Consider the following 12,018-nt stretch of genomic DNA (forward strand, 5'->3'; position numbering starts at 1 on the left):
GCTTTCCCTGTTCAACATTTTCCTCCTGATACACTGATGGAACCAGCTGTCAGAGCTATGGGGAGGAAACTCCTTGGTGGGGGGGGCGGTTCTGGATACGAGGAATAGGGAGCCCATGGTCCACAGGAAGATGAGAAAGAGGGAGTAGCAGCTTGAAGGGGACCCCATGGCATGAGGAACCCCTGGTTCCTAAGGAGGTGATATTAAAAACCCTATCTCACCTGCTGGGGCTTAGATCTCTGTGGGGATGGAAGAGAAGCTTTTTAATCATTTTTGTTTGAATCTCAAAATTGCTCTGTTTGTAATAGTGAAGCGGTCAGTAATGAGGCCATCCCACCTAGTAGTTGTAAATAAGATGGTTCCTAGAATTTCTTAGCAGTAGCATCTTCCAGTGTAGCTACGTTCCTCAGGAGGACTAAGCCAGAGAAGAGGGGAGTTCTGACGGTTGGCACTGATGGCGACAGTACATCTCTCTGTTTTGGGAGGATGCAACAGTATCCTTGAGTCAAGAGCTGCACTTGCGGATGGAACTGGTAAATGGGAGTCCATAGGCTTTGAAGATGGAATCACAGGAAGAACTAGAGGATCCTCCTCCTTATGCACCTCAGCCTCCATTGTAGTGGTTTTTTTTTTTGTAGGAGCTATGTTATTTATTGTCTGTCCACAACAGTTTGTCCAACCTCGATGGGCTTGGAGGAGAATCAGCACATCTCTTATGGACAGTCCTCAAAGGGGATCTGTCCTTTTGTCTGAGTGTCCCTTGTTCTCATATGCAGCTGTGGAAAAAAGTGTCTTCGGGCTCTGTTCCCTATACATGTGCCCAAGTGGGCAATGCTCATTTGGTGAGGCTGATGTACAGGGAGTGCTCTCTGGCATAGACTGAAAATGGGCTTCATTTTCCATCAAACACCTTCTAAGATGAAGTTCACAAGCTCTGAGTTCTCAAAAGAAACAAGCAACAAATGCTGCACTTTGCTGAAATGCGTCTTGCCCAGACAGTGTTGCGATAAGTCACTGACAGAGAAGGAACTAGAACAGGAAATATTGTTTTTGTAGTGCAAACCACAGTTCCCAACCATTTGGAGGGAATCTCCTGTCCTAAGCAGCAAAACTACATTTAAAAACTAACTGAAGTAAACTAAAGGATAACTATTTACAACCATACTTCTAGTTTTCTGAAGGGCTGAAAGCAAAGGAGGCACTGGAATCGACCTAGGCCACGTGCTGGTAAGAAGAAACTAAAAGGATGTCTAGCCTCACCATTTCATATACCCTTGGTCAGAAGCATGAAGCACGCTAACTACGCACATGCAGGACAACAGACACTGCTTGTTAAAACTCTTCAGACTCAGGCGCATGGGTACCCATGTGTGGCAAACACAGGAGGGACAAGCACGCAAAAGCTGCACAAATTTAATTTGTCCCTCTTTAGGAAACTACTTGAACGCATGCTCAAGTGCTTTCTGGATTCAATTATGTATAATAGGAGCTCAATGTAGACTAATGCTCACTCTTTTTTTTTTTTAAAGATACTAAGCTTCATAAGGAAGAAACTGATGCACAGGAAGTGCTCAAGCTCAAACTTCTCTACAAATCCAGCCTTCGTGGGCAGCAAACCTTTTTAACCAATTAAGTTTATATGAAAGCAACTCTGAATGACTTCAGCAGCATGTTTCTAACAAAACTGAAGAGAAACAGAGTGGCCAGTACTTAGACCCAGAGACAGGGTGTTACTGCAGAATTGGGAATAAAATTCAAAATTCCTGATACTTACTGGGCAACATCACCACCTTTCCGTAATTCAGTTTTAACACTAACTAAAATACTGTGACCCTAGCCTGTCTCACATGAACTTATTTGATGGATGTAGATGCTTTAAATGGCAAGAGAAAACATCACTTTTCTTACCTAGAAATATCCAAAGAGGTCAGATAATTTGGAACTGGATACACATCAAGATGAACAAGTTCTGTGAGAGGGGGAAAAAAATAATTTTATGAAAGGCCAACAGTCATTTAGTATACTAAATACCTGTATTAACTGATTGTGTGAGTGTAGTGCATACGAGGTACATTTTCTATGCAGCAGAGAACACAAACCATTTAAAAGTTAGCACTTTAAATTTTAAAATGAAGAAATACATACACAATACAATACCTTCAAATTTTAAACTTACACAAAATAAGGTAGTAAAAAAGCTTAGGGAAGGAGTTGAGAGATAGGATAGTAATAAATTATGCTTGCTGGTTCACCCAGGATCATTTGTGAAAAGAGTCTTTTCCTTCTGTTTCAGTATAGTTCTTCCTTATCACTTGTGACAGAAATAAGCATTTGATCACAACCATTTGGGTTCTCAACATCTGCTACTGCACATAGCTATATTTATGTTAACTTCTGTAAGCAGTCAAGACTCATCACCCAGCATTGTGACTTGATTAAAAGATATCCTTCTTTCTACAGAAAGTGTGGATTATCTAACATCTACTAAGAACAATCAAGTCTAATCAGACTAGCAAATGTCACTGTGTATTTTTTTAATATAAATGATTTAATTCTACAACCCATTCAATTAATTGTATTCTCTGTTTAATGGGATTAGAGAACCTATGTAGGTTAAAGATATTACATATTGTCTATCAGGAAAAAAATAGGAAAAAGTATTTGTAACTCAAAAAAAACCATCACATCACTTTACTAGATTTCATAAAAAGGTCAATTGTTCAAAATTTGTTTATCTCCAGAAAAGAGCAGCATATTGCCTACCCTGTTTTGGTCATGCAACACACAGCATAGAGCGTAATTAGTACTTTAATTACTGTGTCTCAATATACTGGGGAAGGTTAGGAAAGGAATTACATCCTTCATGCTAAATTTCTATGATGCAGTGTCCATCAAGTCAGGAACTTAGTGGTACTTGAAAAATATCTGAAACTTAATTACCATTGACGCAATACAGGCATAAGGTGCCCTTTTATCCAAAGGCCACGTCAACAGACCCCTTGATTAAGCCCAATTACGAATATTCTGCTTAATAAGCACTCACACTGCTGTAAGAAAAACAGGTAACAAAGAGACAGACCTCACCATGATTGTCTTGAAACAGCCTTACCATTTGAAAAGGCATAAAGAGCTTTGAGAAAATATCCACTGATTTTGAGGGTCACCAGCTGGTTTCGTTCACAGTGCAGCACTTCAATATTGTTGAAAATTGTTGCATCTAGTTCGCAGAGTTTATTATCCCGTAGGTCTAACTGGGTCACATGATGCAGGAAGTCAACTTCATCCACTGCCAGCCTCCTAATTACATTTAATCTTACAAAGGGAGGGAAAAATAAAAATCGCTAGTACACAATTACCCTGTCAGAATGAGTGCATAGGAGAGGATAAGAGAAACGTGGCTTTCCAAATAAGTTATTCCCCAGTGGTGGAGTCAAAATGATAAGCCTGAGGTTCCTGACCTACTTTAACTGTAATTGTTTTTTTCTTCTCTCTTCTTTTGGGGATATTTTTAAATATGGTAGTTATGTTCTTACATCATATCTACTGTCATCTGTGATAATGACACTGACCTCTTTTGTAGAATGCTTTCAGATCTCTTGAGCAAAATGTAAGAGTTAGGGCTATTATTATGGTGTCAAACATGATCGTTCTGTGATTTTTCCTCTTAAGTAGTACAGAAAAGTAAAAGCTTTGCAGTTCTGCTGGCCTTGAAAGGAACCACAGTAATGATCTGCTGGCTAGGCATAGCAAATACAAGCATGTACTTCAGGTACCAAAGTGAGAATCTGCACATGCCAGCAGTCTGACTTACGGAAAGGCAAGATCCAATTTTCTAAACTCCACACACACTCAGGTATCACCACTAGACCTTCCAAGGCAGCTCAGCATTAAGTCAGAAGAAAGCCAACTGAACTCAGAAGCTAATTAGGGGGAGAGGATTTGGAAGTAAGAGTTTATGTAACCCAGATTAGTGTGCAGCAGGTCTTGGCATGAATCTACTGTGCAACAGCCTGCTGCTCTCTAATGCACTGTGTGGACGAGAAGAGTTCTTACTGCTTCCTTACTGTTTTCAGTGCCTGCCAGTTCTAAATGACTTCCCCAGGAATTGTTAAGAAAATAAAAAAGTGTATGAAAAGGACCAACAAGAAGATTTCAGTGCTGCACTCAAATTATTTGCCATAGATTCCCAACTTTTAAGAAAAGAAAGCAGGGATGAGCACAGCTTGCTCTCTCTGGTGTTTTGCACTAGAAAGGAAATGCTGCACCCTGGGTTTCTCTGCAGCACTTTATATCCTTCATGCAGCAGATATGGTTCATGAACACACACACAAAACACTTGAGCTGCTAGAGTATTACATTCATTAAGAAAGTGCTGTTCATTGCTTGGAGTACAAGGAAGCAGATGATAGAACTGGGCCCTGAGCAGACGACTTTCCAAAAAGCTCAGGTTTTTTATGCATTATTTTGGCGCAGGCCCATCGGCACTGAGCGTCAGTCTATGAAGCCATTGAGGAGGAGGATTAGTAGTAATAATAATAATAATGCTCAAAAGCTGAACTTGTTATAGTCATTGCGGATTTCATGATTTTCCTTTCTTACGCAAAAAAACTAGGTGGCTAACAGGGTGCAGAAGTTCAGTGAGAATCATGGCTAACTGACCAGATCACTGGATACAAAGTGAGAACAACAAGAAGTCCTGTGGCACCTTATAGACTAACAGATATTTTGGAGCGTAAGCTTTCGTGGGCAAAGACCTGCTTCATCAGATGCATGAGTGGGGAGGGGTGGTTTCAGAGGGGTATTTAAAGAGGGGGGTCCCAATAAAAGGGAGGGCCAGAGATGACAAGGTATGTTCAGTCAGGGTGGAAAAGGCCCATTATCAGTAGTATGTATGAAGAGGAAAAAAAACAGGTCAGATAAGATTGGGGGATGGGGAGGGGGGATATGGGCCATTGTCAGTCTAATATGGAGATGTTAACACCTAGGGCAGAGAAGTTCCTTTTGTAAGGTGAGTACCACTCCCAGTCTCTGTTTAATCCTTGGTTAATGGAGTCACATTTGCAAATAAATTGCAGCTCAGGATTTCTCTCTCCATTTGTTTTTTGAAATTTCTTGGTTTCAGGTCTGTCACCCTTAAATCTGCCACTGATTGAAGTGCTCTCCCTGATGGATGCACAGTGAATGCTCACATTTCTCCTACAGCTCAAGAGCTTCCTTCTCCCTCTCTCCCTACAGCCAAGTGACTGTTGCCCTGTCAAATTCACAGCCACGCAAAACACGTCATGGACCATGAAATCTGGCGTCCTCCTATGAAATCTGGCCTTTTGTATGCTTTTATCCTATGAACAAACATCGACTTCACGGGAGGGACGAGCATTTCTCAAACTGGGGGTCCTGATCCAAAAGGGAGTTGCTGGGAGATTACAAGGTGTTTTTTTTTTTTTTTTTAATTTAAGGAGGATCACTGTATTGCCACCCTTCCTGCTGTGCTGCCTTCAGAGCTGGGCAACTGGACAGCAGTGGTTGTGATGCTCCTTGGGTGCCCAGCTCTGAAGGCAGCGTCCCACCAGCAGCAGTGCGGAAGAGCGGCAATTCCGTAACTGTCACCCTTACTTCTCTACTGCTGCTTTCAGAGCTGGGTGGCCAGAAAGTGGCAGTTGCTGAATAACTGCCCAGCTCTGCAGGCAGTAGCACAGAAGCAAGAGTGACACCACTATGCCATGCTACTTACTTCTGCACTGCTGTTGACAGTACCTCTGTCTTCAGAGCTAGATCCCACCAGCAGCCACCACTCCACAGCTGCCCAGCTCTGAAGAAAATGCTGCTACCAGCAGTTGCGCAGAAGTAAGTGTGGCAACCCCCCCGACCCCAGTAAAATAACCTTGCGACCCTCACACAACTTCATTTTGGGTCAGGACCCCTACAATTAGAACTTGGTATTTCAGATCTGAATATCTGAAATAATGAAATTTAATATTTTTAAAATTCTGTGATTGAGAAATTGACCAAAATAGACCATAAATTTGATAGGGCCCTACAAATATTAACTAGTGAGTTTAAAAAAAAGATTGGTACATTATAACAAAATTTGGTTCCTGTGTGACAGCTTGCATGTCCAAAATTGTTCTGTTACCACAGGATATACAGTTATTGATATTTCAACCAAATGAAAAAAAGAAGGGTCATTTCAGTACAAACCAAATCTTAAATTTTTCTCCTAAAAGAATTCAAGACTGAAAGGAGTCTCAACAGGCCAATGTACTCCAGTCCCCTGCACTGCGGAAGGACTGTGTATCTAGACCATGCCTCACAGATGTTTGTCCAACTTAATCTTAAAAATGACAGATTCCACATTTTAATTTGCTCCACTGCTCAACTACGTTTATAGTGATGAAAATCTTCTTAAGGTCTAACTGACATCTCCCAAGCTAGAGTTTAAGCCCATTGCTTCTTGTTCTGTCTTCAGTGGAGACGAACGATTTATCATTCTCCTTTAAGTAATGTCCCTTTTTAGGGAAGACTTGTCTCCTTTCTTCTCTGAACATCTTTTTCCAATCTTTCCTTGTAGGTTGTGTTTCCTTGACCTTTAATCCTTTTTGCATCGCTCACTTCTGTTTTTTCCTCTGATTTTTGTCCACATATTTTCTGAAACAGGGTGCCCAGAACTGAAGAGTACTCCAGCCGAAGCCTCTTTCATGCTGAGTAGAAAGGGTTCCCTGCACTTGTTCCCTGTTTCACGATGAACCATCTAACTTCTCCTAAATGAGCAGCACTTAAGCTTAAAACTCAAGCTCTAATAATGGATGTGGAAAGTTATTCCCAGAAAGAGAAGCCCATGTACCATTTGAAAGAGCATTTTTAAACCAGACTAAGCAATATCTGATGGATCCATGAGGGAAGTATTCATTAACTGGGCCTTCTTCAGTACAAAGGAGCAGAGCTCTCTGACATTATAATGTTCATGTATTAACTGTATTAACCTAGTTACCAAATTCTGGCCCCTCGTACTCCTTCGCAGCAGTGTTGCTGTGAAGGCTGGCCCCCTCCCCGATCCTGTGACTCACTAGGAGTGGACAGAGACTGGAGCAACTGGCCTCTCCACCCACAGATTTCTGGCTGACTGGAAGCCTGGCAAGAAATTCCATCCCTCCTTTGATGCTAACTCTCTCCCAAGTGACGGAGAGGGAACATGCTACCACCAAGGTAACACAGCAAGCCAAACTTGGGGCCTGCGGACTAGCCGAAAGAGGAATCTGAAAATGGGTTAAGATTTAGCTGCTATCAAAAGGAAGGATGACTTAATCCATGACTGAAGCTGAGTTTTCAAGAGGCTGTAAATTCATGCTTCCCCAAGGAATTTGTAACCATCTTGCAGAAAGAGGAGCCACACCACAGTTGTTAAAGTAGAGGACTTAACACACTGCTGAAATCACTAATAAAATATTACACATGTTGAATTTGGCTAGGTATTGTCCAGATAATTAGTCAGTACAGAAATCATATTTTTGTTCCTGGTTCTTTCCCTTTCGCTGCCTACTTGTTTATGTAAGCCATCTGTTATTTCTTGTCTTTTAGACTGTATGCTCTTTCAGAGAGGGGGCTATCATTTATTGTGTTTATACATGACTGTGACAAAAGTTTGACCAGTTTGAGGCTACTGGTGATATTGCAAGGTTCCCCCCACATCCACCCCAATTTTACAGATTTTTAAAAACATCAAATCCCTAACCCCTCTTTTTCCCATAAGAATTCTAGTCATTGCAAACTAAGCAAGTTTCTATTGTATGACCTGAAACAAAAACCACACCCAGGAACAACAACCACCAGGTAAGAAAGTGACTTCACACAAATAATCCAGGTTGGCTTATTTCCCCAGTCACAAGCGTCTACCTGAGATCCACATGTTTAATATGAGGCATTCTTCTTAATGTCTGTAGATTGAGGGTCTCCATAGAGTTTCCAGACATACAGAGTTTATCCACAGCAGTTAGCTTCTCTAACACCCCTGGAATGTCAGTGAATTCATTGAATGAAAGACTCAGATAGTTGAGCTGATGCATATTCTCCAATTCGGCAGGAAGGGACTGAAGGAAGTTACCATCCAGCAAAAACGTCTGCAAACTAGGGGGGAAAAGAAGTGACCCTTAAACATGTCCTGGTTATAAGCATGCATTCAGCACAGTGACAACTGAAGTTACAGTGAACAAAATGTATGTGAAATGGACTATTGGGGAAAAAAGTTTAAAGACAAGCATAATGTAAGGTTAGCAAAAACACACAAAAAAAAACCCAAAACCAAAACCCATAAAAATCTCAAGCCCTGCTAATTCTTAACTCTGGACCACAGTTATGTCACACATTTAAAGGTTCCCAGAATTTCCTCCTGCTTGCACATACTGCCACCTTCTTCACAGTTCTTTCTACATGAAATGGATTTTAAGTTTGTCTCCCCCACCTTAATAAGACTGAGTGTAGAAAAGCTACAAATACCAATGAGCCTTCCTCCACCTCGTTTCTGACTGCTCAACATGAGCATAAAAAGACAGTCCTCCGTAACAGTCAAGAAAGAACCAACAATGGAACAAAAGCATAGACAGTAAGACATTGATGGAGGTCACAGTTTTCTGTGACTGTACCAAAAGGATCCCTATAAGCATGCAAACTAAGCTCCGAAATACCTACTTGTGCATATCACCTACTGTTCCTGGAATGCTTCTGAGGGCATTACAGGACACATTGAGTTCTGTCAGGGTTGGAATACTGCAAACTGCCAAGGGGAAATCTCCTAAATGATTATTGGAAAGGTTAAGGCTCTTCAACTTTGTGAACCTGTAATAAGAAACAGAATAACACACACTAAGGAAATGAATATGAAATGCACCACGTTATGGCAGTTGCCCTGTAGTAACAAATACAACCTATGCTTGATTAATTGAATGCGGCTCTACTTTCAGGGTGTATTACACAGATTTGGAAGATCAGTTAAAGACATGCAAGAAGGACACTGAATTTGACAGTTCCCTTGATGACAAAGAACTACTAGGCATATCAGAAGAGGCAAACCAGAGTGAAACACTAAAAACAATTTCTACAAGTGTATCCGAGTGCAACAGATTATCTCCGACCCCATCAGATTATGATGGCAGGTTATTTTTAACGTGATCTTTTACGGCATTTGATCTTGCACTGAAGTGCCGTCATACCCCAACACACTCCTGCTAACGGACAGCCCCTATAGCAGCATCAATTATCAGGTCCATAATTCCCTTTGAGCAAGTCCTTTAGACTGAAAAGCCTCTGCTGCATGGCTTCTGTTCCTCTGTGCAGATGTCTTACCGTGACTGAAAATTCATAAAAATTTTATGTTATTTGAACCAAAATGGAACATCCATTACAGTAAACTTTAATTTAACACCACTTCTGGTAATGGCAGAAGTGCTTTCTTAACTCACTTGTGCATATCTACAAGGGGGTCTGCAACTACAGAAAGATTCCATAATTTTATCCTCCGACGCATGTCACGGAATTCCTAAAATCTCAGGGTTCTCATATCTCTTGAAAGGAAAACTTCCATATGTAGCCTATGCTCATCTTGCTAAGTTAAAAATGCAAAAAGACAAAAATAGAGGACAATCCATTTAGTCAGCCTGCATATACAGCAACACTGTTATGGTTGCCTAACAACCACCAGGGGGAGTGCCTAAAGACAACTAACTGGACGAATGAGAAGGTCTGTGTCAGAGCCAATGGACGAGAGGAAGCTCTTTTTTGGCATGGCTAACTCTCATGTGTTTTATTCGGACTTCATTTTCCCAACAGTAAATCTCTGTTTGTTTGTGTGCTTTAGATGAAGTCAGTGAACACAGTACGACATCTAATGACGCTCACGTTACTCACCAAAATGAGTTCTAAAACCATGCCTTTAAAAGTCTGCAGCCCTGGCACTTCCCAGACACACACATGAAATAAAATGCCAATTAGAAAACCAGGGCAAGTAAAGCAATAAAACCAGTATTGCAAAATAAAAAATGCAAAGAAGTGATTTTTTTTTTTTAGCAAATTTTTCCAAATTAGCCAGTTTCCACATGCAAGATTATTGTTGATGAACACAAAATACTGCCACTGATGGAAATATCCCAAATAAAGATATAAACTATGCCTTCAGTCAGCATTTTTAAATATGAAGGGTCGGGGCACGGGGGGAGAAGCTGTGTCACTGGAAGCTGAGATAGTGAAGATGTGTAACATTTAGAGAGGCACCCAGGAAACAACAGCAGCCAGTCTGGGTCAGACCAGCAGTACCTCTGCCACAATATATTGTTCTCTGACTGCGGTCACTGCCAAGTGCTTCTGAGGGAATGAACACAACACGGAAATTATCAAGTGACCCATCCCCTCAAATCCAGCGCTAGCTTCTGTCACTCAATCTTAGGCACATCCAGGACAAGAGGCTGCATTTCTGATCATCTGGCTAATAGCCACTGATTCACCTATCTTCTAGGAAATTGACTAATTCTTACTGAATCCAGTTATACTTCTGACCTTCACAACATCCTCCGACAACAAGCACCACAGACCAACAGGTTTGTGTGAAGAAGTATTTCTTGTGCGTGTCTTAAATCTGTTGCCTATTAATTTTATTGAGTGACCCTGATTCTTGTATTATATGAAGGTGTAAATAATACTTCCTTGCTCACTTTTTCTGGAACATACGTGAGTTTGTAGACCTCTAGCATGTTGCCTCTTTTCTGAGCAGTTCCAGTCCTTTTTCTCTCTCCTCATATGGAAGCTGTTCCATATTCCTAACCATTTTTCTCATCTTTCTTAGCACTTATTTTTTATTTGAATATACCTGTGTGTATATGAAATGACATGACCAGCACTGCATGCAGTATTCAAGATGTGTGCATACCATGGACTTACGCCATGGTATTATCATATTTTCTTTAACTACCCCTTCCTTCAAAGTTTTTAAAACACTGTTAGCTTTTATGATGGAAGCTGCACACTCAGCAACATTTTCAGAGAACTAACCATGACTTTTTCAAGACTTCTTTTGAGTGGTAACAGCTAATGTATCATTCTGTACGTATAGTTTTTTTTTTAAGCATACATTAATTTGTGTTTATCAACATTGAATTTTATTTGCCATTTTGTTGCCTGCCCTCCCAGTTTTATGATAAACAGATTGTTTGAGATCCTTTGTTCACCAGTGTAAGTTTTCCAGCTGCCAGGCTCATTTCACACCTCTAGCTGATCAATAGGAAAATGCTATTAAGATGCAAAGAAGAAAATTAGCCAGTTATATAAGCCATAACATATATTAAAAATTATATATATAGCCAATTATATAATCAGCACATAGGCCATCTCCTCAGGGTGTTGCAAACTTGAAGACTTAGAAAAGACGACTCAGAACATTTACCTAGTGAGCAAGTGGAAATCAGGATTTACTAGAAAAAGCTAAGTACAAACCTTAAATAAAATGCCGGCAACCAAGCATAGAGTACAACAATGCACGAGAAAGAGGAGGAAAGCACTAACTACGATTATGACAGCTAGCTTTAACTTAGTGTTCAGCATGTGGATACAAGTCTCAATGTGTATGTACACACATGGATGGGGCGGGGAGAGATTAAGGCTTGTCTAAGCCTATCACCTAATCACAATTATTGGGGATGAATATAACCATAGGGTAATTTATGAACATTAAAATATAACTAATCTACCTCAAAGGAGACAGCATGTAAACAAAAAAAGGCTGTATTTAAATGAACTGGAAGTTCTAGTTAAAACAGAGCATATACTGAATGAATCAATGTATATTTCTACATTTTCTAGCACATTGCAAACACTTCCACTGCTTACTGGGCTCTTAGAAGACATTTAAATTACAGCTAAATAACAGCACAGAACACAGAGCCAGTATTGGTGGCTGTAAACGAACTTTATGGGACTGCGGGGAAACTTGGCCACACCCGTGGTAAGTTGTCATCTGAATGACAGCGTTCCAGATTC

At 40.6% G+C, this 12,018-nt stretch overlaps 1 protein-coding gene across 1 annotated transcript in view; it reads right to left on the minus strand.

Moving 5' to 3' along the window:
* PHLPP1 (PH domain and leucine rich repeat protein phosphatase 1) overlaps positions 1-12,018 on the minus strand; it is a 229,625-nt gene that overhangs the window by 38,059 nt on the left and 179,548 nt on the right. Inside the window, exons 5-8 of the mRNA XM_074987780.1 lie at positions 8,683-8,829; positions 7,891-8,121; positions 3,110-3,312; positions 1,909-1,969 (exon numbers count right to left, since the gene is read on the minus strand). Of these exons, the coding sequence (XP_074843881.1) occupies positions 1,909-1,969; positions 3,110-3,312; positions 7,891-8,121; positions 8,683-8,829 (642 nt within the window). The remainder of the gene's footprint in view (positions 1-1,908; positions 1,970-3,109; positions 3,313-7,890; positions 8,122-8,682; positions 8,830-12,018) is intronic.

The sequence above is a fragment of the Carettochelys insculpta genome, chromosome 2 (genome assembly GCF_033958435.1).
Source record: "Carettochelys insculpta isolate YL-2023 chromosome 2, ASM3395843v1, whole genome shotgun sequence".
Classification (NCBI taxonomy): Eukaryota; Metazoa; Chordata; order Testudines; family Carettochelyidae; genus Carettochelys; species Carettochelys insculpta.